General features: G+C 41.0%; 4 protein-coding genes across 4 annotated transcripts; 3 read left to right on the top strand and 1 right to left on the bottom strand.

Annotated features, from left to right (window-relative positions):
* Positions 1–112: 112 nt before the first annotated feature.
* Positions 113–1,989, top strand: LOC5508923 (COMM domain-containing protein 7). Its single transcript, XM_001629441.3, has 2 exons — positions 113–462; positions 1,089–1,989. Exons 1-2 carry the CDS (start codon positions 162–164, stop codon positions 1,391–1,393), a joined length of 606 nt encoding a protein of 201 aa, XP_001629491.2. The 5' UTR covers positions 113–161; the 3' UTR covers positions 1,394–1,989.
* A 1,220-nt stretch (positions 1,990–3,209) lies between these two features.
* Positions 3,210–9,803, top strand: LOC5508942 (hemicentin-2). The gene is made up of 6 exons (XM_032377728.2): positions 3,210–3,850; positions 4,949–5,290; positions 5,577–5,876; positions 6,044–6,382; positions 6,467–6,616; positions 7,452–9,803. The coding sequence occupies exons 1-6, from the start codon at positions 3,721–3,723 to the stop codon at positions 7,958–7,960; spliced, it is 1,770 nt and encodes a 589-aa protein (XP_032233619.1). The 5' UTR covers positions 3,210–3,720; the 3' UTR covers positions 7,961–9,803.
* An 826-nt stretch (positions 9,804–10,629) lies between these two features.
* On the bottom strand, positions 10,630–20,435 carry LOC5508922 (ZP domain-containing protein). The gene is made up of 5 exons (XM_048724357.1): positions 20,091–20,435; positions 13,832–14,136; positions 12,326–12,615; positions 11,733–12,034; positions 10,630–11,259 (listed from the first exon to the last, which is right to left on the bottom strand). The coding sequence occupies exons 1-5, from the start codon at positions 20,158–20,160 to the stop codon at positions 10,877–10,879; spliced, it is 1,350 nt and encodes a 449-aa protein (XP_048580314.1). The 5' UTR covers positions 20,161–20,435; the 3' UTR covers positions 10,630–10,876.
* Positions 20,436–21,579: 1,144 nt separating this feature from the next.
* On the top strand, positions 21,580–25,878 carry LOC5508941 (elongation of very long chain fatty acids protein 5). The gene is made up of 4 exons (XM_001629439.3): positions 21,580–21,853; positions 22,586–22,713; positions 23,150–23,374; positions 25,260–25,878. The coding sequence occupies exons 1-4, from the start codon at positions 21,838–21,840 to the stop codon at positions 25,608–25,610; spliced, it is 720 nt and encodes a 239-aa protein (XP_001629489.2). The 5' UTR covers positions 21,580–21,837; the 3' UTR covers positions 25,611–25,878.
* The last annotated feature ends 1,896 nt before the right edge of the window (positions 25,879–27,774 follow it).

Genomic DNA, 27,774 nt, shown 5'->3' with positions numbered 1-27,774 from the left:
CTTATTTGAAACACCTTTTCTCATAAATCAAAACTCGGATGTGTTTTTTATGCTTTGTTCCAAACGATATGTTGTATTTTGATGAAGAAGGCTTGGTTGCCGAGCACTAACTACCGCTGACTTAGCTGACGGTTTCAGGTACTAGCTCTTTCCTCCCGATCATGTCTTCTTCGTTCCACTTTGGCAATGTTGCACCAGACGATCAAATCCTCAGCGACGTCAGGTCCTTCAACAAATTCGAGGATAATGTGTTCAGTGAGCTTTTAGTAATTATCTTCGATTTTCTAACAGCTCCTCGCGAAGGGGAGCGCTTTATGAATCGAGTGACCAATTTCGCTGGGAAGCAGGGCATTAGCGCAAACGCGCTCAAGAATATCATGAAAAGCTTATTGAGCTTTTTCAAAAGCGCTCTTAAGAGCAATCTTACGCCAGCCCATGTAAAGGAAGATATAGAGAAAATGGGTAAGACAGAAAGCCGACCCCTCCCCCCTCCCCTTATGCAAACGAAGAGTCCATTCCCACCCTCACCCCCATAAAAACAATGAGCCGATCCCCAGTCCCCTCCCCCAAAAGTTAAGTCGTGTCTTACAACTACACTGTTCCCAACTAAAACATATTTTTTTAAATATGTGGTATTTATTAAAATACCACAGTACATGCATTTTGTTAGCATGGATAGACCATCATTTCATGTTACCAAAATGCTTTTGTAAACAGCCCATGGAAGCTTATAAATGCTTAGCTGCTGCCCTTACTCTATTGTATGTTAGAAAAACTCACGGTGCAGAGGTTCATCAAACAAACTCATGCCTCACAAGCAACTAAGGCAAAATTATTTCCTGCTTTGAATGTTTGGCCTCACAAGACAGTGATCAAAGTACATGCCAGTGCATCCCCCCCTTGGCAGCCAAAAAGTGGGTTATTTCTTATTAAGGAATCGTCTAATACTATGCTTTTTCCATATGATACATATGACTGTGTACCCCCCCCCCCCCTCATCCAATCCTGCATGCATGAAATTATCCTCACCATATGCCCCAGGCTTAGATTATCAACTTAAAGAATTATTTTATTTTCCATTACAACAGGGTTATCAGAAGAAAAGGCTACTGCAGTTGAGCAGAAGTGGAAAGTCAGTCTTGTAGGATTATCCCGGTCCGTAGTTGATCAAACGTTTACTGTCAATCAATTGCTTGACATGGAATGGAAATTTGGGGTAACCGCAAGCAGCAATGATATGAAGGTTGTTGGACAAACATTCCTGCAGCTGAAGCTAGTTGTGGACAAAGGTGGCAAACATGAGAATGTCTTCATGGAAATGACTCTTCCTCAATTTTATTCTTTTCTACATGAAATGGAGAAAGCTAAATCAACAATCGAGTACTTCAGTTAGGTATGTTTCAAACTCTATATCATGAATGGACAGATGATGTTTTAGCAAAAATTGTAATGATTGATTCAATGTACAATTTGACAGAGATCGATGAAAATGAAAGAAATGAAATAAAAAGTAAGAAATCTAGAAAGCAAATACAAGAGCATAAGGCAGATTTCTCTGAGATATTATATGCAATTAAATTTAGTGACTCTATGACAGCAAAGTGGGTGTGTAGGGAGGGGTGGTTGCACGTCAAGTCTTACTCCAAGTAATATCCACATTAGACATCTACAGTAGATGAAAAATGTATAGTGTACATTTGCTAGGGAGTCCTTTATTTTTTTGATAAACTTTATTGGTGTTTTTAAATGGATAGAGTAAGTGCATCACACAAGTTTATGAGATACAGTACCTGATAACAATGCATCTATCCCTTTGATTATGAAGCTTGTCTAGACAATTGTTAACTGTAGTGTAAAAAAGAAAAGATAGAACAGCAATGTTTTCTACTCTAAATACTTCGGTGAAAAAAAATGCCAGTTGAGTAATTATTTGTAACATTCTAGGGTAGCAGTCTGGCGAAATGTGAATAAAAGTTACAGTAATTACTATTAACAATTTTATTTCTATGCAACTTTCACTGTGGAAAGTGGTCTTTCTACATACAGTAGGATGTTGGGGAGAAATAAACGTTACCTACCTGTAAGACTATAAATATTTAGACCTTTTTATTTGAAGTTGACTATGTCACATCCCTCAAAATGTCACCAAATTTAGGCAGTGGTTAAGGAAATGTCTGCTCTTGTTAAAGCTTACTCATGTCATATTCCATTTTTCATTTTACACACGTGCTGTGCACATCCGATTTGTTGCATTATTTTCATACATGATTAATCTATGTGACCCCATTTTCTTTTGGTTATTTCTGGTTGTAGTTGACACACATACCTTTTGTACAACATGAATTTTTGCGTCACGAACGGTTTACTCAGGCGCGTACCCAGGATTGGCTGAGGAGGGGAGGGGGGTGCGCTGTCATAGATATCATATGGAAAACGCATATTATTTTAAGATTCCTCCATAGGAAATGACCCCCTTTTTGGCCACCAAGGGGGGGTTCGCGCGCAGCTCGTGCCTCCCCCTTGTGTGCGCGTTACTATACTGCCGGCCTTTTGTGCGTATTCACATTCACTTAATGGAATTCCGCAACAACGATAGATAACAGTAAACACGATAAGATACGACAAGCGCTAAAACGAGCAATTAACCAAACGCTCCGAGCCCTTTGGTTGCTATGTTTATGATAATCTTTCATTAATGATAACAAAACATTTTGTCTTACGGACCATTTCTGAAGAAAAATAAAAATTAACGCTCAAATTCACAGAAAAGAAAAATTCGTCTTCTTTCTGATAATTTACCTGAGTTCGAGTCTTTTATAACGATTTTTGTCGTCTTTCGCATTTTAATGCGATAAAAAAGTAATGGTATTACTATAGCTGATGTACAATGAAAAGTCGCTTTTTCCTTTTCCACTTGTTTTCTACGAAAGTATTTGAATATTTAGATTTTAAATGTGCAGTTGAATGAATATTACGTGAGAGTGCTCTGAGTGAATCGTCGCTTGGGGATGTCTTGTTTTCGTTTTTCTACTTATGTGTGGGTTTTGTTTGAGGATGTGTTTTTATTTGATATTGCACTTCTTACGGAAATGTTTCAATTTTCTGTCACATCCTTTGGCAATCCCTCTTGAAAACATGAAAACAGAAAATCAAGCTAAAATAGGTCACCAAACCACTTATTCAATTTTGAATGCCTAAAGCGGAAAACGCCATTATTATCCATTATAAAAAGTTGAGATCCCCAATACAATATCTGCACTCAACTCCACCGCGGCTTATTTCTATCCATGGCTCATAACACTCGGCTATGATGTACCCTCTCACGTGAACGATTCGATGTTCCATCACAGGAGGGACTTGTTAATACGAAAACATAATTGGACATATAACACAACAGAACTGGTTGGTTTAATATTGCCATCCAAAGATAATTATGCGGAAAAAAAACTTATCTATTTATCAGTTCAGTGTAGCACACAGACTGTGGTAGTAATAGTTAAATCTGGCAGTTTTGTGGAATGAGAAAGTTGTGCTTTTGGTTATAATGATGACCTCGAGGTGTATCCTTATGGTCCAACATATGGCCAAAGCCTGAGCCGATCATGACGCAAGCTGGCTCGAGACTCAAGCAAAAGAGTATTTTGGGGCGTCAATCAAGATTTAGGCGCTAAACATCAAATATTATATTTTGGTCTTGCTCCATGTTTGTTCAAGGCCGCCATGATCTTCACATGTCGAACCAGGCAGGGTTATTACATGTTAAATCGAAGGGGATTTCCCTGTAGAGTAAATTCCGTTTTCGCTGTAAAAGTGGTCAGTGCGCTTCTCGCGGTAATTGGCGGTGTGAAGGGTAAGTTAATGGAGTCATTCTACTCAAATGATGAGTTAGCGAACATCTTTTTTAAGTATTTGTGGCCGAAAAATATTAATACAGAGATGTTTAAGATAAGTGTATAGCAAACAAATACATGTTACTAATAGACTTCACAAGTTGTTAATCTGCGATGTTTTTATTTTCCTTTCGAATAGAGAGAAGCCAGCAAAGGTTCCTAGATTCATTTTGTTTCCCATAAGGTTTTGGCAAGTTTAACAAAATTGTCAACTCAAACAAATCAACTAAACACCATGTTGAGGTAACAAACGTTCATTTTATACGCAGCTTTTCACATCTTGACTTGATTAAATGACATATCAAAGTATGCAGGGTCATTATTCATTCAACGGTATAAGTGCGAGACGATATACAATATATGGAAATGTTTCTATGGCAACCAATTGGACACGACCCTTCCGATTTATAAGAGAATATTGTGTCTATCGTCTATCGAAAAATCTTTACTTTCGCAGGTAGCATAGGCTTTTTATTTCAGAGGCAACGACGCTTAGCTTTGTGAAATCGCCGCTTTTAACAAACAACTGACACGCTTACAACATGTATACATTTCTCGAGTTTTATTACCTTGCTTTAAAATTAACATACCATGAAAATCCATTCTTTATAACTGAGTTTGTAAAAGATGTAAATGATTCATTCTGTGAACACCTGTCGATAAGCAGGCAAGATTTGACAGGAGGAGGGGTGGGGGTGGGGTACGTTTTTAAGGCTTCACGTCCAAATAAATATTTTGTAGCCAAAGAAGCCGTCTAGCCGTGGATATATTCTAAAGCTGCACTCGGCTTGGCTTGAGTCATCAAGTCAACTTTTTCATTTTTATATATAACACTCCTCTTAAGGAGGGGTGTGAAGGGGAGCGCCACACCAGTCTGAAAAGAACTAACTTAATTTTAGTCGGATTACTTGAAACGAAAGACGCAATCTAGGCTTCCGTTGACGACTGACCCCTCTACCCCTAGCTACACGCCTACCCTGTCCCCCCCCTTAGCAACGCCCCTTCATCTCATTTCTTGAATACGTCACCGTAGTACATGTGATCAACTCTTCTAACAGGTGAACCAGCAACCGTACCATGTGCAGTGGCCCCCTTGCCGAGTAACAAATCAGAGAACAGCGTTATCCTAGATGTGAATGGCAACAGCTCGCTGATTTGCCCCCTTGCATATGCTTATAATGTCACTGAGATTCGCTGGATGAAGGACGGCAAGTTATTAGACCCTAGAAGACGATCAACCGAGTACCGTGACTACGCTGTGCTGAGAGATGGGAACACATCCATTCTTATGTTAAGGAACGTTTCCACGCGCCATACCGGAGGGTACCGCTGTATCACCAGCCGAGCAGGAAAACATCCCTTATCGTTCACTCAATGCTTCCTCAATGTTACGCTAAGCGGTGAGTTTGCTTGCTGTGTAGGAGAATTTGCTTTATTAGACAACCAGTTGTATTTCCAATGATTCTCCTTCACGACGACAGAACTACTGTATACTACCAGTTTTTTTTATTAAAAGAAGCCGTCAATGGGATAACGTACACCATTGAGTCCCGTGCGCACTGAAACGAATCCCATGCACACATATATGGAAGCAAATTCGATATGCGCATGGCATAACAATTCAGTGCGAATTTTAAAACTGCGTATCGGATACTGTCAATAATGGCCAATACCATTTATTTAAAGAGCGTCCACGAATTCTTCGCAAGCCGTTGCACCTTTTTACTCCACCCTTACAAATCCTAACCCGAGACCAACCTCAGACGTTCCACTGTTACGCGGATGGGCAACCCGCACCTCGCTTAGCATGGCTGAAGGATGATCACGTGATCGGTGAGAACCAGAAGGGATACAGACTGGCGAAAAGAGCGCGAGGACTGGATCTGACAATAATGTTAGCCCAGGCAAACAGCGGCGGCAACTACACGTGCCTCGCGGTGAACAGACTGGGCCGAGCTGAATACCATATATGGGCGGTGTTATCAGGTGAGATTAATGTGAAGCATATTGCAAATATAGTCGAGGTAGGTAGGTCATTAGATCATTTTTTTCATTTGTACGTAATGTACACGTGTATAAACGTAGTTAACTTTTGAAACGAAAATCGTCCAAAGACTAAGAAAAAAAAACACCCTTAACTAATTAAATTCCAGAGCATATTTCCCCTGAAAAGCCGGAAGTGACAGCAGAGCTACCTGTGGTCCTCGTTAGGTTTGGTCACCCAGCTAATCTAACTTGTCGCAGTACGCATGCGCCTAAGGTTTACACTATTTCGTACTGGATGTACGGAGGCAAAGTGGTGGAGAACATGGGAGATGAGTACAGCATCACCCGTACCTGGGGCAAGGGCAAAGGCGCTAACAGCTTGATGTTGAACTTGCAAGTCAGGAATGTGACGGAGGAAACCGCTGGGAATTACTCGTGCATAGTGCAGACGCATATAGGGCCAGGAAGCGCAGACACAAGACTAGTGATAGACCTCGATAGACCAGGTAGGCTCTTATTTTGCCGTGTTTGTGTTATACTTTGCTGTCAAAAGAGCAAATAATAGTATTTGTGTTGTGCTTCGTTTATAGGAGTTTCAAAGATGGTTTCAAAAGCACACACCCTCGACCAGAGGATGATCGTTATCATGATATGTATAGTGACGGGAGCTCTAATAGGGATGGCAACTGCCATGATGGCGAGATACCTCCGAAAGAGACGGACAGACAAGTTGATGCGAAGTGAGTGTAATATATACTTCTATTATATGTGATATGTACTATCATTCTATTCGTTCTATTTGGTTGCCTTTACTATATAGTTCTATTTGGTTGCCTTTACTATATAGTTCTATTTGGTTGCCTTTACTATATAGTCTTATTCAGATAGCACGCACGCAGGTGTAGTGTGTTAAGCAATAGATAAAGAAGTGTTTTTGTGATGGTGATAATAGTAAGGGAAGTGATGTGGGAAGTAAGATGGGAACTAGGAATCGCCTTGTGTTAGCCAGAGAAAAAGTCTAGTTTTCAGCGCACACGTTCCCGTCCTCACTAGACTGTGAAACTTAGAGTTTACACGTTGTCGTTTGAAAGAACGGCTTAAATTTATCAGAGTATATTTCACGTCTGGCTCTTTGAATTCTCAACTGTTTTCTGTCGTAACCGTGTCGCTAGTGGTAGAGGTAGTTGAGTGGCGACATATCAAACATATTCCCCACGGATATTGTCCTTCGTTTGTATTGCCTTATATATTCAAAAGAAAACTTGAGATTTCCCGCTTCCTGATCTCAAGAAAACATGTTGAAAAATGCTGATCCCTGTCAATTTGAGACTCGCGGCAAAAATTTGTCAAGGAAAGCTTTATCGCTTGGTCAAATCTTTATCTCACTAATCTTGAAAAGCTCTTAGACCCAGGCCTCCAAGAGATCGATCGAGTGGTTTTGAAGGTCACCCAAATGTTGATATGTAGGGTTTGGATGCTACGGATGGTGATGACAGTAAGTGGTATAATGCCAGCGTTGCCTGAAAGGGGAAAAGGGCAAATATTGAATGATGATTTATCCTTTTTCCTTGTCAGATATCAGTAATCAGTTGGAATTTCATTACGACGTGTTCATAACGTACAGCGGTAAGGACTACCGCTGGGTCCGCGACGAGCTGATACCGGTACTGGAGGCAAACGACATACGCTACAGCATTCACTGTAGAGACTTTGAGATCGGCAAGGCCATCTTAGATAACATGGCAGAGTTTATCTACAAGAGTCGTAAGATCATAGCTGTTATGTCTACGAACTACATGTCTAGTCGGTTCTGCCGAGGTGAACTAGAGATGGCACTGTATCGCAGCACCGAGATGTCAGATACATCGCTTATACTCATTCGGATCGACAGTGTTAGTAAGCGAAAACTACCTAAGTCCATACGAAATAGGACGTTCCTCGACTACTATGATAGAAATGAACGAAAGGGATGGAAGCAGAGGCTAGTGAAACACATACAGAGCCCTGTGTTTTATATGAACAGCGATTCCACATCAGATGATCTTCAAAGCTCGGCTCCTATCCTAGGAAACGCTGAGTGTTAGACAAAAACTGTCGATCTGTCGATTTCCAAATGGCAGCAAGCCGCCATTTTGCCATCCCAGCAAATTACCAATTGTGTGAAAGCATTCATTCCCTTGTCTTCTTCCCCCCCTCCCCCCCACCACCACCACCCAGATTTTATCTCAAGATTTGCCTTCCAATACTGAAGAATAAACAATAACAAAGGTGACGCCAAAGTTGGCTTATGAATTAAGGTTATCAGCACAATAACGCCCTGAAATCTGGCTAATTTTCAGAAGGCAGTTCACGTCTGTATGCCGTGATCTTTCAGTTAAGAGGCTTGGCATTGTGACTGGTCAGCTATATTTCGCTCTAATTTCCGTACACTGTATAGATATTACTCATCAAATAGTGCGCACTACACAGATTATCCATCAAACAGTGCACACTGCACATTAGTCAATAGCATTCCCAGAAATAAGAGACAACATGGCCGCGTCACATGCGTAATAGTGCTACAATGTCAAAATGGCTGCCATTTATTATAAGGAAATGTGGGGAGACATCACAATTTATCAAATTTTCTCGTTTCAGAGATTTTGGGCTCACGATGCAGGACTCGAAAAAAAAAAAAACCTTGCCATTCGAGTGATACACTTTCCGTTCAAACGATGCCAGAGAAAGCCCTATAATTGTTCCTTGGACATTGCACTTTTGTTCGCTTGAGAGCATACAACCCTCCATACATTCTCTGTAATTTCATTGAAATCGGGCATAAAAGAAGTCGTTTAAGAGATAGAACTGTTCGCCGCATCACAGGTGCAGGACTCGAAATTGGTAAATCGACTATCCTTCCATCAAATTGGCCAATAAAATAGGCAGTAGCGCCTTCCAATCTTGTTCCCGAAGAAATAACATTTGATGTAGTTATGCCTAGTTCAGGAACCATTATTGTTGTCTTTAAGATACAGACTGAAGCAAGAAAAAAGGGTGCGCTCCGCAAGAACAACTTCTCTCCGTCCGTTAAACGGCCCCACGGCTTTCTGGGATAGACACAGGGGAACCATAAAGCCTTTCTAAAATACTTTTTTTTAAATTGCGCATATGTGTTTTCCAACCTCAGCAAGACTGCCGCACTTCCATTATCATTGGACGTATCAAATCAGAGATGCTCCTTGCACGTTTAAATACCGCTAATACTACTTTAATTTGGAATTTTAGTCAACCTGATTAAAAACTTCTAGTGTAACAACAAAAGGGAAGCCCCTGTGCTGGCCGGAATCTCGTTTTTATTTGTGATACCGCTGTTATTCCTCGCGGGCCTAGCAAAATGTGAGCCCAGAGAAACCGCTGGCTAATGTCCCTTATTTCTGGGAATGGACAGTGCGCAATGTACAGAGATTTACTCAACAGACAGTCCGCACTGTTCAGGTAATTACGTGGTCAACATAGTTTTATGCTCTATGGGAAATTATTCTTAGAAACACAATTTGGGAACCTAGCCCTCTCCCAACAAACAAAAGCTTGCGTTTCCTTCCATTAGTTTAATAATTTGGACAGCACATATCGGCTTTCTTTTTGCGAACATGATTTTCGACTATAGCCCTTCAAAATTACGTGCTAATCTGTAGAACCAAGAGACCATGATATAAGAGAACGAATCCCCGTGGCCCATGATGCCGTCCATGCAAGCTATTTTTAGATTGCGCGAGCTTGTCAATCATAGCATCCATATATGGTTCATCGCGCCATATTTGGTTATGGGCACCTCACGAGCTAGTACATTTTCACAATTTTTTCCGTCTGCACTTCTTGACTTCGTTCGCTACCTGTTTTTATCCTTTTAGCTGCTTCTCATAGCTCATGATTACAATGCTACTTGTAGGGTGGTGTCCTGGTATCTGTAAAGTTATCTAATGTTAAGTTATCTAAATGTTATATAAATAATTGAACGGGAAGACGGCGAATTTGGAGTTCATTCAAGATGCATCAGGCTGACTCCTTAAAAGTTTTTTTTTCTCTTCAATATGGTGAGATGGAAAACCTAGGCATTCTCAGTCTATGTTATGTAATTAAATACAAGAAGGCCTTTATTTTTCTTTGATTTACAATATTTTTAGATGAATGAACTTCAATTCTTCACGCAAATGTTCAGAAATCATGTCACTCAAGAAACCCTTGTCACCGGAATAAGATTTACTTCATTATGGAGACTTGAAATCTTTTATTTGTGAAATACCTGTCTTAATAACCACAATATTGGTGTGAATATAATGGTATTAAGTTCTAGATGTATCTTTTTCATTAAAAGGGAATTGGAAGAGAATTGTGTGTTGTAAACACAGATTTATGATTGATTGTTGTTTTATACTTACGAATCAGCCGTGAAAACTTTTACTGGGGAAGTTGATCCCCGCGCCTAAAATCACGCACTCTATGCATTTCAATGTCCGAGAAACGGTTGATTGGATCCAGCGTACTCTATGGAAGATCATTTTCACAGCGTTTGTAAAAAAGGATGGTTTTCGGTCAAAAAGATTTCTATAACATCCTTTGCCGGTTCACATCGCTCAAGATGTGATCGCGCGTTTGACTCATGTTGCTAGGAAACGTGAGCGCTAACCAATCAGAGGCGTATCTAAAAATAACTGCTTGTTCTAAAAATAGCTTTCACGGACGTCATCATTGGAACATACCATAACACGAGGGATTCGTTCTCTTACATCATGGTCTCTTGGTAGAACGTATTTTCACTGACTAGACTTAATCTTAGGCTCTTATTCAGGGGGGATATAAAGTATACATTTCTTAATGTTCTTACACTTGTGTTTCTACTCCCCCTTTCGGATATGATCCTTACACAGTACAGCTCGGACCCTTACCGAGTTCTATTGTTAAATTTTATGGATTATTCTATTTTCCTTCCTTCTGCTCCTCCGCCTCCGCCAAGATGAGAATCATAATGTAGTTGTTCGTTCTGGATCAGGTACTATTCTGTTCGTGCCTGATATCATTTTGTCAACATCCGTATTTTCTTTGTTTGGGTCGGACATTATATTACAAGCATCCAGACTTATTTTGTCTGTGACCGACTCTTTTTTGTTAGAGTCCTGTATCTCACTGTCCGTTTTATTACCGTCCGAAGTCTTTCCGTCCGGGCCATCGTGATGAGGGTTGGTTAACGCCCAGTCTGGTTCGGGGAGTATCATTTTGTCCCAGGCATCTTTCTCGCGCTTAGCTCGCCAGAGTTCTCTTTGTGTGTATCCGACAACAACAAGACAGAGAAGACAGACCACCCCCATCGCAACGAGTATCCAAGGCATGGAAACCGCGCTGACTCCTACAGAGCACAAGAAAAACATGCACATCGGGTCATCCGTGTTTACGTACATGCGATCTCCTATTACATAGGAATAATGATTTGGTATTATGTTCTGTTATAATTTGTTTTTAAATTGAAAGAATAGGTTGCAAATTAACGTCAATTAGCGAAATGACTACATATTATCGGTCATTAATTTTCAAAAATTAAGAACATATTTCCGCTGAGAACAAGACCGAAGGACGAGTGTTAGAATTATATTTAATCAACTCTTTTCATAAGTGTTTTTAATAGGCTATGGTACATAGCCACAAGATAACTGCGCACACGCATTTCAAAGATACCCGAGGATCAAAATTTGCTTATCTTATTATCCCTGGTCGAAATAAATGGCAATCCATGCTAAAACTGATTGTGGCGCACCAATAATCAACGTTATGTATAGTTATAAGTAGCTCTAAAAGAATAAACTGTTAAGCAGATCGCAGTACCTCGTCTCTCTGGGTGGGGCTCGGGTCGGTCAACAAGCACCAATATAATAGGTCCCCTCTCTAGATTATAAACATCTTCATTCTCCCGCTCGGATCTCTTCAATCTCTTCTGAACTAGTGGCTCCTCGCACCCTCTAGCGCAGCTAGAGCTCTCGTCTGTCGCCTTGCATACACGGACCTCACAGTGAATAAACACATGCGGGGTCCCTTTGGAACTAACGAACTGGAAGGACTGGAAACTAAACCGCTGAGCCCCACTGTGTGGGGAGGGGTGCGTCTGTAAGGTTGCATCTCTTGGACACCTAATACAGAGTAAAATAATTTGTATCAAATCTTTATGTAGGTAGATGAACTGAATTAAAGAATTTATCATCCCTATGTATAGTTGAGTCCAAGGAATTTTGCGACGATGCTTCTTACTCATCCAAAGTAGGTTTAAGAAGGTGACGGTACATTTTTATCATTCTCGCGTGACCTCTCAAAGGGTGACCTTTAAATGTCTTATATAAATTTTGGGCCCATTTAATTTCGGAATCGAATATAAAGTTATCAAAATCAAACTGTTGACGGATTTATCAGGAGACAAATCTTACTTATCAGTGATGATGTCATAGCGGGCCTTCTCGGAAGGAGCCCTATTGGGCGTGGCATAGCATGCGTCCGCGATGATTGACAAGCTTTTGTCGGGGGTATCTACGAGGAGCTGAAAGTAGAGTCTTGCGTTGACCGTGACGGATAAGGGGAAGCTTGAGGGTTTAATGGGGTCAGAGTATGTGGAGTCCTTGTACAAATCCATCCGAAGAGAGAACTCTCCTGCTCCATCACGAATATTCAGGTCGAGCTTCTTCTTTGTCGTCTCCAAGTCCACATACGTGGCCGAGACCTGAATGAGGAAAAAAACATAGGTAACCAGTCCTCGAGGGCGAGAAAATCTATCCATGAGGGGCGAGGGAGACAGGGGATAAAGCGAAGAAGGGGGAGAGAGGAGGAAGCGAGGAGGGGAGATAGGATAAAGCGAGGAGGGGGAGAGAGAAGGAAGCGAGAAGGGGGAGAGAGGATGAAGGGCGGGGGGGGGGGGGGGGGGGGAGGATGAAGCGAGGAGGAGAGAGAATGAAGCGAGGAGGGGGAGAGAGGATGAAGCGAGGAGGAGGAGAGAGGATAAAGGGCGGGGGGAGGGAGGATGAAGCGAGGAGGAGGAGAGAGGATGAAGGGCGGGGGGAGGGAGGATGAAGCGAGGAGGAGGAGAGAGGATGAAGCGAGGAGGGGTAAAGAGGATGAAGCAAGTAGGGGGAGAGAGGATGAAGCGAGGAGGGGGAAGGAAGATGTAGCGAGGAGGAGGAGAGGGGATAAAGGGCGGGGGAGGGGAAAGAGGATAAAGCGAGGAGGAGGAGAGAGGATGAAACGAGAAGGGGGAGAGAGGATGAAGCGAGGAGGAGAAGAGAGGATGAAGCGAAGAGGGGGAGAGAGGATGAAGCGAAGAGGGGGGGAGAGGATGAAGCGAGGAGGGGAAGAGAGGATGAATCGAGGAGGGGAAAAGAGGATGAATCGAGGAGGGGGAGAGAGGATGAAGCGAGGAGGTGGAGGAGGAGAGAGGATTAAGCGAGGAGGGGGAGAGAGGATGAAGCGAGGAGGAGGAGAGAGGATGAAGCGAGAAGGGGGAGAGAGGATGAAGCGAAGAGGGGGAGAGAGGATGAAGCGAAGAGAGGGAGAGAGGATGAAGCGAGGAGGGGAAGAAAGGATGAATCGAGGAGGGAAAGATAGGATGAATCGAGGAGGGGGAGAGAGGATGAAGCGAGGAGGAGAGAGGATGAAGCGAGGAGGGGGAGAGAGGATGAAGCGAGGAGGGGAAGAGAGGATGAATCGAGGAGGGGGAGAGAGGATGAAAGGCGGGGGGGAGAGATAGGATGAAGCGAGGAGGGGGAGAGGATGAAGGGCGACGGGGGGAGGGTCTTCTACATCTTTTTAGCGAATTAGTTTTGTGGATTCGGGTATGTCTTTTGCTATCATTTATAGTATTATAAACATCCTGTAGATACGTTTTAATTTAGGCTCTCTTGACATAATAAGCTTTTTCTGACATTCCATTGCTTGATAATTACCCTTTTAGCGTAAGCACACTGTAATGGAATCTCGATTATTGGCATCCGGTTGATAAACGCATTCGGATCGATAGGTTTCTGTCGCACGATATTGGAGTAGATGAGCGACTCGTTGGTGTGCCTGCTCTCTGTCCCACATCGCATCAGTGGAACCACCAACTCAAAATGCGTCCAGTTCTGAGAGCTCTGGAACTCACACGACGTGTCACGCAATCTCAGATCTTCCAAGTAGAAATCCGCTAGGAAGTCACGCCGCAGGTATACCGTCATATCATTCTTGTTACACGCTATTGACACATCCCTCCCTATGCAAAGATATGAGTGTCAGCTTTACCCAGGTTTCTGCTCTGTCTGTAAAAACGAGGTCCCCGTTAAAGCGAGGTGTCCGCAAGGCGAGAAATGACTATACTATATCAGTTTTGAATGTTTTTCATATAGTGGTAATAAAAAAGAGATTAACTCGATAGCATACAGTCGATTAAGTTTGTTCCAGAAAATGAAGCAGCACAATGTCCTTACATAAAGATAAAGTTTATCCAAGCGAGAGAATTTTTAAAATCGCCAAAGGTTCGAATGCTAAATACATTTTCCATTTAGTATCTTGCAGATGTAATGTAGTACCCAGACGACATCCAGGCGCGTACACAGGGGTGGCGCATGGTGCTGCACCCCCACTTGGGGGCTCAAAAATTGGGTCATGTCTTCAAATACTTGGCTTTTTCCATAAGATACCTACGACTGCGCACCCCCCCCCCCCCCCCAGCCAATCCTGTGTACGCGCCTGACATTGTTGTTTGCATTGGTGTTTGCTTATCACGTAATGGAGATATCGACGAAAGTGTATACAGAGATAATGTACACTTAAATAACCAAACGGGGACGAAAAAACTAGTCGCAAGCTTAAAAAGTCAAATTCCAGGGCTCAGAAGACAAAGGGATCCCGCTGTAACTCGGAAATTCCCAGTCAACAACCGTTTCCAGCAAAGAAGACAAGGCGCTCCTAGCGGATCCACAGGTATCCCACAAGCAAGATATCAGGCCCCCACAGGCAACCCACAAGCGTACTGTCCACCAACAAACAACCCGATGTTTCGCCCATTCCCAGGTAACCCACAGGGGTATCAGCAACCCACAACTAATCAACTTCCCACAGGTAGACAGCAGTATCCAATGAACTCTCAGCAGCAACAATTAGAACAAGCCCTAAAAATTATTGCTGAATGTGTAAGGTTAGCCTATAGAAATGGATAAAAAACATCCCAAATCACTGAAAATGTCAATATGCCAGGTTCACTAACTTCTCGTAATTGGGATTTTGGGAGGTCTTTAAGAATTGGTACGTGGAATATCCACGGTCATAAAAGCAAAGAGCTCGGTAATAAAACAAAATTAGCAGAGGTGGTTGATATCATTCAACAACATGATATCTTCGGAATTGTGGAAACTCATGCTAGTCAAAATACAGATTTAGCTGTCGAAAAATTCAAGCATTTCATAAAAACAAGACCAAAATCTGGTAAAAAAATTTCTGGAGGGATCGCACTCTATATAAGCAACAAAGTAGCAGAAGGAGTCGCGTACTTACCTTCGGAAAATCGGAATATTATATGGTGCAAATTAAAACGAAATTACTTCGGAACGGAAAAGGATATCTTCCTAGGTACCGTCTATTTTAGTCCTCAAAATTATGAACAAACAAATGATGAGGATTATATGTCTGATCTGGAAGAGGATATTATAAAATATCTCGGCCAAGGGGACGTCATTCTGCAAGGGGACTTCAATGCTAGAACTAGTGAACTAACTGAACATATTAATTTTGATGAAGATAGATTTTTAAGCCTTCCTGATGATTATGAACTCGATGTACCATCGCCAAGGTACTCTGAGGACCACTATACTGATAGCAGAGGAAGATCACTGATTGAGCTTTGTAGTGAAAGTAATTTACGAATCGCAAATGGAAGGATAATTGGCGATTTAACAGGGAAAAAGACATGTTATCAATACAACGGTACCAGCTTAGTCGACTACGTGATAAGTAGCAATAGAGTACGGCAGAAATTTCAATTTCTTAAAATTCACCCATTGCTTCCACATATTTCTGATCATTGCCATATAACATATAATATAAAGATTGGAAACAAAATTAAGGTAACACAATCAAAAAGCTTTGCTAAACACGCACGAATATTCTGCCACGGTACAAATGTAAAAGAAAATGTGGACTCTATTCTTCGCTCTGATATCTATCGGTCTAAACTGGATAACCTAGTCAGTCACTGCGATACCAATTGCCCAGACACAGCAAGCAATATCACATCAAGTTTTACAAAGCTGCTAGTTGAGATCAGTGAGAAAGTGGGTTTTAAATACGGAGACAAGCAGAAATGTCAAAAAACAAACGCACCATGGTTCGACGAGGAATGTCGATCAGAGAAGGCAAACCTTAAACGGTGTGGAAGGAAGATATGTAACTCACCCAATGACAGTGAGCTAAGGCGGGAGCTATTTTGGAAGAAGAAAAAATTCAAGAAATTATGTAAGCGTAAGAAATATCAATACAGAGCAAGCGGTATCAAAAATTTGGATTTCAAAGATAGCAAAAAACTTTGGCGATCACTTAAGAATCTATTCAGCGTAGGGAAAGACAAAAAACAACAAGAATGTGATTTAGAAATAGAAAGCTTACACTCACACTTCATGGACTTAAACAAAACTACAACTACAAATTTATCCATCCCTAAATGTAGAGACCAGACGGGTCCTTTAGACTCAGAGATACGGCTAGAGGAGGTAAAATTAGCTATAGAAAACCTTAAAAACAACAAAGCTCCCGGTCACGATAATATACTAAACGAGCTACTAAAATATGGTAAAGATACTTTACTACCCTACCTAACTAGGTTATTCAACATCATTCTTAGGTCAGGAGTATTTCCACAAGAATGGAATCTGGGTTTTATTATTCCAATTTTCAAAAAAGGCGATCGCTCTGACGTCAACAATTATAGAGGAATAACACTTTTATCATGCCTCAGTAAGTTATTTACATCTATACTTAATTCAAGACTCTATGACTACCTTGTGCAGAAAGGATATCTAAAGAAGGAACAAGGGGGGTTTAGGAAAAAACACTCAACAGTAGACAGTATATTTATTCTGAAAACCGTTATCGACAGAGTAGTAAAAAGCAAGCCCAAGAAGAAAAACAATATGCTTTTCACTTGCTTCATAGACTTCCGAAAGGCCTTTGACAGCATTCCTAGAGATAAACTATTTGCGAAAATACAACAAGCTGGTATTTCTGGAAACTTTTACGAAGTTCTAAGATCAATGTACTCCAATGATATATCGTGTGGGAAGATAGGGGATTCAATTAGTGAAAGTTTTAGATGCATGGTTGGGGTAAAACAAGGATGCATGTTGAGTCCAACTCTTTTTAATCTGTTCCTTAGCGATTTACCTGATACCTTAGCGAAATCTTCAAGTGCCCACATCTTAGGCAACACAAAATTAAATTGTCTTCTGTATGCAGACGACTTAGTACTTTTCTCGGAAACAAGTAGTGGTCTGCAAGACCTTTTAAATAGACTTTCTATCTACTCAGAAGAAAATAGTCTAAAAGTCAATACTTCAAAAACTAAGGTGATGATTTTTAATAACATAGGCAAAGTAATGAATAACTATCAATTCCTTTTGAACAGGGAACAATTGGAAAATGTCAAATCTTATAAGTACCTAGGGCTAGTATTCAGCGCGGTAGGAAACTTTAACTTAGCAAAAGAGGAGCTTAAAAAAACCGCACTCAAAGCTTTATTTAAGTTAAGGAAAGATCTCGGTATTCACTTCAGATCAGACATTAATCTTACATTAAAACTGTTTGATGCACTGATCAAACCAATTATATTGTATGGCAGCGAGGTATGGGGTGCCGATAATAAAAGCTGTGTTGATGATAGAGATCCGCTTGAATCAGTACATCTTAAATTCTGTAAAATGTTACTAGGAACTGGAAAAACGGCTGTGAACAATGCGTGCAGAGGAGAACTAGGCAGATATCCTCTCTGTATAAATGCAACATATAGGAACATAAAATACTGGATCAACCTTCGGTCAAAAGAAGAGGCCCTCTCAAAAGTAGTTTATACAGAGTGTGTAAATAACCCTCACGTGTCCTACTGGACCCACAAAACAAAAGAAATAATTTTCAAAGCGGGTTTTGGGTTTATGTGGCTCTATCAAAATGAAACCGACCCTACATTGTTCCTTGATATTTTCTCTAAACGACTTAATGATATGTATTTTCAGAAATGGCATGGGGAAATTTTCAATGACCAAAGGAAAAACAGTAACGAAATGAACAAACTAAGAACTTATAGAACTTTTAAAGACAAATATGAATTAGAGAATTACCTTGTAGCCATCCCTAATGTGAAACATAGAGTTGCGCTAACAAAACTAAGAATAAGTAATCACCAATTGCAAATTGAGAAAGGCAGACACACGAGGCCTTACACAAAGGAAAAAGATCGGATTTGCCCAACATGCAAAAATGACGTGGAAAATGAATTTCACTTTCTAGTACAATGCCAAACATACAAAGAGCTACGAAACTCAGTTATCCAAAATTTTCAGCGCAATCAAATTACACAAAAACGCCTTTTCAATTTACTAATAAATCCGCCAACTCAATTAGCAGGGATAGCTGCAAGGTACATTTCCGAATGTCTCAAGCTAAGGGAAGAAAAAAAGAAAAAAGAAAATACAATGTAAAACTAAGTAGTAACTAAAAACAATCAGAAAAGATTTAGAAAAAGAAAAAATGAAAGAAAGGAAATACAATGTAAACTAAAACTAAGAACAATCACATAATAGCTGTTGTACGTCTTATATACGTACTATTTTACCTTTTTTTTTAAATTTTTTGGTCACTAACCGATGTAACTTTACTGTTTCAAGGGACCAATAAATAAAATCTGTCTGTCTGTCTATTGTTGTAAAGGTTGTTCAAATTTATTGAGTTTTGAGAACAGAAGCAAATGCCGATAGAGAAAATGAGACTCACTTTAGAAATTGACCGCTTGAAATAAGAACTATTACTATGGTACAGTGTTGCCTTAGCTGAGGTTGTTGAGGTGAAGCAGTGGCGTAGCGAGGATTTTTAACAGGAGGGGGCCCAAAAGGGCCTTTCAAGGCATTTTCTCTTGTATTTTAAATAAGGGCTCATACATTTACTGTATTTTTGGCTGCTAAAGGGGGGGAGGGGCGGCTCCCCTAGGCCACCCCCTGGCTACGCCTCTGTATAGAAACACAAAAATATGGTATGAATATATCTGGGAACCTCCGTCAAGAGGCCAGCAAATACTGTTATCGCGGTTCATCTGAGCATAAGCTCTTTCTAGCTCCTTGATCTATATAAAGGGTACGATGTTATCCTGATAATAAACTGGACTGGCCTGAGTGATTTATCGATGCTTAAATACCATAATATTATCCGCCTGTCATCAAGGAATCAGCGATAACGGGATGCACTTCAACATAACATACTGTACTATGGAATTTTGTCATGACTTTAGATTCTAATCACGGGGCCTCGTACAGAGGCATAAGGTTTTGGACTGATGGTGTCAAATCTAGTAGGAATTCTTGTAGGAATTATTGAGCACTCTCGTTTGTAGACGAGCCACGGGTGTATATATAAAGTAAATAAGGAAACATCAACCATCGGCTAGGGGTGTTGACAATAAACAATTTCAGGGATCTGGGTTATTTAACAGTTCTCACGGTGGAGCAATTAACCTTTGATTATAAAAATATGAACACAATTCGAAGAAACTCCATTCCTTGAAATCCACACTGATAACTTATCACAATTAAGAAATGCTATATAGATTCAGTCAAAGAAAGAATCTGATATAATATCGATAATTAAACAGTCTCTTATCTATCTAGGAATTTGTCTAAGGAATTGACTTAGTACCATTGAGTTATTTTCGCTTGAGCAAACACTTACCATATCAAATGTTTTTACCTTTATTTTAAGAAGTACAAGTTGCGAGAGAATAAAGAAGAGCACGCGAACAGACAAGCGAATGATAAACTAAACATTAAACAGCTAAATATACCCATCACAACAAGGGGTTGATTAGTATGTGCAATGATTTGCACGTCAATGTTGATCACCTAGAAATGTAAATAAACCTGCAAAATTTGATTCGAATAGAGCACAAAGTACAATAAATCTAAGGTATTTTACCTCTCGATTCTACAGTGACGCACGAAACGAAGAGCTGCACCAAACCAACCAGGAGTACGGAAAAAGCCATCGACTTGGAAAGCTCTCTTGGACTTAGTTGTCAATGGCCTCTTTACATGCGTGACTCAGTAAGCTGAGGGCTTCTGGCTTAGTTTTCAATCCGATATCGCTTAAATAATGTGGTTTGTTTCCAAAAGTTCATCTCAGCATATTCGGGGAAGAGCAAAGAAGGCGAATGCCTCGATAGGTGCCATTCCATCGCTCCCAGACACCACGGAGCGAGATTTTACATTGGCTAATGAATAACCGCCAATGCGCCAGAGGGCTTTACCAAAATTGCTAATCTAAACACAAAGGCCCTTTGAGGCTCAATCAACAGAGGTTATGTGACGTTTTGGGGCTGGACTATAGAAGGTTTGGTAGCATGTTATTGTTTTACAGGTGAATTTGATCAGGCTTGCGGTAAGCCACTAAAGTCTATAGCATCGATAAAATGTACTTTTGTTAAAGCATCGATAAATGTTCTTTTATTAAAGTATTTAAAATACAGCCCAGACAAACAGGACCACTCAATGGCGTGAACAGGCAAAACTACAATAAAAAGCTATAACTACATTTTGCCAAGCAAGTTAAACAAAGTCTAAGTTCTAGAGGACTATTCGGGAGCTATATTAAAATCATATCCCGTACAGACTGGGCCAGGAGGAAGGCTACCTTTTTAGCCTCGTCCCCAGGCGTCTTGTATTGTAACTGCCCTCTGTTGTAATCGATTTAGACAGCGCGATTTAGTCGTATGCGACCTGCATACGACATGTCTTAGCCCCGAATTATATAATACGACTTTCGTAATCGAGCATGCCTTTCCAGGCATTTCCTCCTGTATTTAAGATAATGTCTCATACATTTACTGGATTTTTGGCTGCTAAAAGGGAGGGGGGACGGGCGTGCCCGACTCGAGTTGTAGACAGGTGTCGCGGGCAAGTCGCATATGACTAAAATAAATCGTCTAAATCAGCCTTAAGCTGTCTCACGACGGCTGGCAAACACTAGGACGAATCGCGACTTTTACTGTACAAATTTGAATATAATTATTGGATTGGTAGAAGTAAATATTCTATTAATCGTTTACCCGTTATAAAAGACAGACTCAGTATTTTGCCAGGCTTCGTGGCAATCGTGCGAACGGCAAATCAAAAATGCCGCTTAGCCAATAGAAGCCAGGGGACGAAGCTAGAGGCTACCCATATTCCCCTGGATATACTTTAACATGGGCTATATGCATAATAAACACAATAACTACAGCGACGTTAGAGAATATCATGGCCATGGCATTTTTCACATACTACCCTATTATACGCGGTCCGGGGGTTCACCAGGGTACAATTGATAGGGATGTTCTCGTCGGCAAATATAAATACCCCTAAAATACCTGCTACCCTAAAAATACCCAGAAGCAAAAACGTCCCCCAAAAGAACGAAACGCAGTTTTAAGTATCCCGTCGATGGACAAAGTCTATAAGTGTTTCAACCCCGGAGTCTTGGGCGCGAGCGCCGCCTAGATAGAGTGACGGGTCAATAACGTCTGCGAGGGATACTAGCGAGTTGTGTGACATAGTCATTACCATTTCGTGACCATAACCGCTTCCATCGAGTGTCATTGTCCTACGTGCTCAACACGTCGCCAAACCGTCTATGGTCTTTGACTTGCTACGATTACTGATTACTCGGCGGATACCAAGCGGTAGTCATGACTTCTAGAATAGGTAAGGTGGTCCTTATGAATTCAGCAATATAAGAGAATGCTCCGATATCACTTAATGCTATCTATGTTCGAGTTGTCGATCTGTTGTTTAAACTAAAAGATTTTCGAAAACGGTTACAATACAATTAAAAGCCATCGTATGTAAGGCTTTCCCCCTCCCAATCAATGGCCCCACTTAGGCAAAAGTGTCTGCAGTTGAGTCAATGGTTGCACAGTTTTTTGAAGTCGTTTTACCTGTATTGCATATTTTGATGTGCTCGAATGCTCGCCCTAATAACGATGCTAATTGCTGGTTTTCTGCAGGATTTATAATACGTGAATCACAGGTAGCCCAAGCGTTGTGTTAGTAGGATATATAAGGGGATTTATAGACCTAAAAATATATAAGAGATTGAAGCCAAGAGATTCTAACGTTTTCAGGTATAAAAATCCCTTCATATATATCCAACTAACTCCACGCTTGGGCTACCTGTGCGCTAATATCGGGGAAAACGCTCCACATGTCGATCTCTGTCTAGTGACCAGACCAGTAGCGAGCGAAATCAGACGGCCATAATGATATTCATAGCGTTAACAGAGGAAGAGGCTATAAAAATAGTATCCCCCTCCTCTAATTGGTAGCACTTTCCCGACAAATGCGCCTGTTCACGGTGTGTCGTAAATGCCTGCTGAAGAGGCTAACGGTAAACTATCAACCCTCTATCTCCCTCTTCAACACTCTTTTTTGTGAAAGAACGCTACCAGAGGTTCCTAAGAGCCGTCCAATCACTGCAATCCACACCGCTTGTCGTTATCTACCTGACGTTGATCCCTGTGTCGCTGCTATGGAAACGATTAGTACCGCCTCTCCATTTGCGCCGAGTAAGTAACGCCATAGTAGTCACCCTGCTTCTTTCACATACATATCAGTTTAAACCCTCCCCCCTCCCCCCGCGTCCTCTCCTACTTTCTGTCTACCTGTCCCCAATGATAAAATTAACTTTAACCTACATATCCCTTTTTAGGCCCCACCTTTCTCCTCCGCGTCCTCTCCTATCCGTCTACCTTTTTCCAATGATAAAATTAGCGCACCTGTCCCCTATAATTAAATAACGCATATTATCCCTTTATTAACCCAAACCCCTCCCCAGCCCCCACCCCCCGTCATCCCCCCTATCTTCGCACCTGTCCCCTGTAACTAAATAACTTTAACGCACATTACCCCGTTATCCCTTTAGGGGACCTATGGGACAAGAAAATGACAGGTAGCATATCCCTTTACCTTCAAATAAAGCTGATTATATACACGACATTTCAGGTGCTTGTGCTGTATAACTTGCTGTGCAGTGTGTTGAGCTTGTACTCGTTCGTGATTATTGCTAAGCACTATGTGCAGAATGGAGTGGAGTCGCTGTTCCGAATGGAGGTGAATCAATCGATTAAACAGGCTCTCCTCGTGTACTGGGCTACCAAGAACATTGAGCTCCTTGACACCGTATTCATGATCCTTAGACATCGTCAGAGGCAGATCTCATTCCTTCACGTAAGTTCAACACTGCTTGCTTCTATGGAAACCCTGATTCTTGTTCAATGCATTTCGTTTTTTAGGAGTTCACCAGGCGCGCGGCCAAGATTTGCTGCGGGGGTTTAGCACAGTCGATATCATATGAAAGTATAATATTTTATCGATCATTCCATAAGAAATATGGGCAGGAAATTATAAGGGAAATATTTAACGAAGGAGGGCTGCTATGTTTGGGGGGGAGGGTTGCGATTTTTTTAGCTTTGATTTGGGGGAGGGCCTCAAATTTTAATACAGGGTTTAGGGGAGGGCCTTATTTTTTGAACAGGTATTCTGATCAATTTTTCGAGCCTCCTAAAAGTGTGAAATCACAATTTTTTTCTGGGGAGAACCCCAAACCCCCACCAAAGAAGATAAATGAATGTGATGATGCGTCTTCTGCTTACACTTTCATGACTTTTGTTTGGCTGGCGTTTAAAATCATTGTCCCCTAAAATGTGGCTTCTATTATTTTTATCTTTTGCAGTTTTGGTTTTATTAACTTCCATCACTGAATTTTATGAATTCCAATTCAAGTCCAATTTCAATTTCAAGTTCCCCTACTAACTTATAACATTGGTGGTATGAAAAGATATGTAAATAAGATTTAGGTGAGAAGGAGGTAATGATGCTGTTTTCTGTTTAGGTTATACATCCACCATTCTACACTAACAATTTTTTATGTGTGACAATTTTTAATTGCCGAGAAAAAGCAAACCTGCTAGCTTTTGAGCAACTATAGTTACCATATAAAAATTGCTGACTTTGCTCCATCTACACCAGCACATAAAGATTGTCACATAAAATTGTCAACTAAAAGTTGTAAGTGCAGTTGAGGCTTAATTAGCATTTCATATATTTGAAAATGGCAAACTTTTCATGGGGGAAGCATGTCACCAGCCCCCCTATACAATATTATTTACACCCCTGACATTCAGGCCATATTGGGTTATTAAATTCGAAGTATCTAATAGAAAGTGAATGATTGGAGGACGGACGAACATTTTTCAGTACAGGGGTTTTAAAAAAAAGACCGCTGATCAGCATGAAATCAAAATGCAAATCAGCCGACTGTGAAGCCTGTGGTGTGGACACGAAAAATCGCATCCACTACATGAAACTCGCGCATGCGCTAAAAAGACCGCTGATCAGCATGAGATAAAAATACAAATCAGCCGACTGTGAAGCCTATGGTGTGGACAAGAAAAATCAGCTTCGTTCGCATATGCGATACCAAGATTACACTTGCTCTCCGGTCGCTGCGCTCCCTCCGAGGAAATATAAAGCATATATATTTTTCTTGGCAAAGTGCCCAGCACGATACCATAAAAAGTGCTCAATTGTGGGTTTACTACATTTGTGGGCAGTCTTTTTATTCTGTGTTTATTACATTTGTTGGTGTTTATTACATTTCGGGGCCTTACACTCATACGGATATAGCATTTACTGGTGCTCCTGAAAGAACGTGCCGTACGTAGAGCATATCAAGGCTAGAGTATACTTTCAATAAAGTTACCGCTTTCTTTTTTCTGGGGGAGGGCCTTAATTTTTGGTCGCCTTTCTGGGGGAGGGTCACCATTTTTTTTTTTTTTTTTTTGCTTTAGATTGGGGGAGGGTCGAATTTTTTAAAAAAGAAACAAATTTAATTTAGCAGACCGCCCCCCCCCCCCCCCCCCCCACCGGATAAATATATAATGACCTCTTCCTAAATAGGGAGCACCGGGCAGCCCCCTGACAGCATGCATGTTCACTAGAATACTTATTTAGAACTATTTTCTCATAGGCATCGTGTGGGCTTTTATTCTATACCAACGTGATTTTCTCCGTCCGTCTGTCAGTTAACGAACTCGTCATTTAAATGTTGCAGGTATATCATCACTCAACGATTCTTCTCCTAAGCGACTACTGCTACCATTTCTACGCATGGCCCTCTATCGCCTTCATGCTTGGGTTGAATTCTTTCGTGCATATCTTCCTTTACTTTTATTACGCCCAGTCCGCGCTATATCAGCAGCAGAGGCCGGCGTGGAAGATCCGTATGACTGAGCTACAAATAGTTCAGTTCGTGATAGGGCTAGTGCACGTGGCCATGGGGTATCTCTATTATGGGTTTTGTATCTATGGGATTTTCTATGGTTTGAGTATGCTAGGGCTATTTGGCAATTTTTATTACCACGCCTACATCAAAACAAAACCATCGAACGCGAAAGTAGAATAGAGTTTATAATTTATAGTGTCATTCGAGGTTTCAAATCTGTTAGGCAGCGGTCATTAATTACAGGGGGGAGTTAGGCCGGCATTTTTGCAAAACCCTGGGCTAAACATATTTGCCCCCCCCCCCTCAAATCCAAGCCCAAAAATCGTGACCCCCACCACCACATTATTATATTCAATAATTATATCGCTTTAAAACCACAGAGACTTGATATACAACATATATAACTGAATATAACCCTTACTAAAATAAAGATCAGCTAGCATGTCAATTTTGTCGTATTTAATTTAAGTATAAATATTCACTTTCCCTAGTTTTAAGAGTGGCACAGAGAAACAACATATCGGTGTCGCCTAGAAAACGACTACGTCGTCGACGATGTTAACAAAGACATTTAAGTCTAGGTTTCGCAACATTTTAAAATATTCGTCTTGTTCAACTGATTAACCATGATCAACCATGAGAGGGACTCTGAAAAGATATTTATATAAAGACAAGATTTGTACCTGAACAATATGGAACTAGATATACAATAGAGGGAAACATTGTGGACTGAATAATATTTTCATTTAAGCAATGACGCTCTTGCTTGGCGCCCAAAAAAATGTGAACTCCCCCCCCCCCCCCCTTTAATGACAGCCCAAATGTAGCCCCCCTACATATTTGCCCCCCCTCCCACCCAATAATAAATAATAGCTCCCTTATCATAAATTTGGCAATAGAATATTTCGCAAAAATAAGCGAATTAACAATCAAGTGATTGTCAAACTATGTTGTCTACGTTAGGGAAGAAAAAAGTCCCCAAGAAAATCACATACACAAGTTAAAAAAAAAAGATTGGTCCAATGCACCAAAATGCTCGATTATCGATTGTCATAGCCCTTTTAATCCTCTGATGCGGACCTTACGTTATAACGGCTTGTTCAACCTCGTCACCCATCCCCTTCCCCGGGCTACTACATAAAATAGAAGGGGTTGATCGTATATTGCTATCCCTTGCGTGACCTTTGGGAGCGCCCGCAAAGTACGCTGGATCCTCGAGCATGCCCTTAACTACATGGATCCTAATCATTATATCAAGGGCTCAACGCCATAAGTCTCGTCCACAGCCGTCCTTAGTGTCAAACTTTATTGATATGACCTAGTAACATCTCCCACGACAGAAATTGTTATAGATCGCTTATTGGAGTGCGACGGCCTATAAAGTCGACCCTTTTAAGCGTGTGACCGATAGAAATTGATGAATGTGATGATTTAAAATAAGCGTAAGTGGTTAAGCTCCCCCTGTTGCGGTCTTAAAATGTCAGAGAGAATGAACGCTCGCTATTTATTGTAGGCTTTAAAATTGTGGATAGTTTCAAGCTATACGAGTGTGTCGGCAGTAGTATTTCACCATTTATTTTATAGCTGCCCTCACCCCTTTGGGTGGGTAAAAATCTTAGGAAAAGTTTTTATATCCGTGTATAAAGGGCAAATGTATGCAATCTGAAGGCAATCGTTTGAAACGGTGATGAAGTGCTAGCGGTGATGAAGAGGTGCTAGCTATAGGAAGGGTCGTAGTGAAAACGTGCCCCCCCCCCCTGCAACCACACCACTCATCACTCCTACGCCCTGACTTAGCGATTAAAAAAGTACAAATCATAAAATATACGAAAGAGGAGCAGCATGTCTACGCTGGGTGTAGGCGAGGGTGATGCGTGCTTGCCGTGCCCACCTCAACCGATGCTCGCCTGGTGCTGCGGCGTCATTTTGACGCCAATTATCAAAGCAAATTAGGATTTCCTTATGTATTTCAAAGCTAAAGAGAAAAAGTTTTGACTTATTAATTAATGGGACTCGAGCTTTGCAATAAACGCGAAAGATAAACACCCATGAATAGTGGTAGCGCTTAGAGCGATATATGTCTTACAATACAAGGGTGTTATAATCAGTGGCTCTTGCAGTGCTGTGTTGTGAGATATTACAGGCAAAGTGCTAAGAATTTATGGATACTTGTAATATTGAAAAATCACATGTATATAGTATTAAAGAACATTTTTATGAAGAGGTGTGTATCTTGGTCTCGTTAGAACATGTCACAAAATGATAAGGCATTATAGCAGAGTACAAAACAAGAAGCGCTTTTGTGGGAGAAGACAGATGTCCTGTTACACATAGTTTGTGTAGG

This window comes from Nematostella vectensis, chromosome 2 (genome assembly GCF_932526225.1).
Source record: "Nematostella vectensis chromosome 2, jaNemVect1.1, whole genome shotgun sequence".
Classification (NCBI taxonomy): Eukaryota; Metazoa; Cnidaria; class Anthozoa; order Actiniaria; family Edwardsiidae; genus Nematostella; species Nematostella vectensis.
Note: the sequence above shows the minus strand (reverse complement) of the source record. Positions and strands in the feature narration are given on the sequence as shown.

What these genes read in the sequence shown, in the direction of transcription:
- LOC5508922 (XM_048724357.1), bottom strand. Translation starts at nt 20,160, where the DNA reads ATGGCTTTTTCCGTACTCCTGGTTGGTTTGGTGCAGCTCTTCGTTTCG. An exon ending in TATGACATCATCACTGATAA is followed by an intron (nt 12,035 to 12,325) that starts GTAAGATTTGTC and finishes ACTCTGTATTAG; the next exon opens with GTGTCCAAGAGATGCAACCT. An exon ending in GCCCCACCCAGAGAGACGAG is followed by an intron (nt 11,260 to 11,732) that starts GTACTGCGATCT and finishes TGTGCTCTGTAG; the next exon opens with GAGTCAGCGCGGTTTCCATG.
- LOC5508942 (XM_032377728.2), top strand. Translation starts at nt 3,721, where the DNA reads ATGATCTTCACATGTCGAACCAGGCAGGGTTATTACATGTTAAATCGA. An exon ending in GGTAATTGGCGGTGTGAAGG is followed by an intron (nt 3,851 to 4,948) that starts GTAAGTTAATGG and finishes CTCTTCTAACAG; the next exon opens with GTGAACCAGCAACCGTACCA. An exon ending in TATATGGGCGGTGTTATCAG is followed by an intron (nt 5,877 to 6,043) that starts GTGAGATTAATG and finishes ATTAAATTCCAG; the next exon opens with AGCATATTTCCCCTGAAAAG.
- LOC5508923 (XM_001629441.3), top strand. Translation starts at nt 162, where the DNA reads ATGTCTTCTTCGTTCCACTTTGGCAATGTTGCACCAGACGATCAAATC. An exon ending in GGAAGATATAGAGAAAATGG is followed by an intron (nt 463 to 1,088) that starts GTAAGACAGAAA and finishes CCATTACAACAG; the next exon opens with GGTTATCAGAAGAAAAGGCT.
- LOC5508941 (XM_001629439.3), top strand. An exon ending in CGCCTCTCCATTTGCGCCGA is followed by an intron (nt 22,714 to 23,149) that starts GTAAGTAACGCC and finishes ACGACATTTCAG; the next exon opens with GTGCTTGTGCTGTATAACTT. An exon ending in GGCAGATCTCATTCCTTCAC is followed by an intron (nt 23,375 to 25,259) that starts GTAAGTTCAACA and finishes TAAATGTTGCAG; the next exon opens with GTATATCATCACTCAACGAT.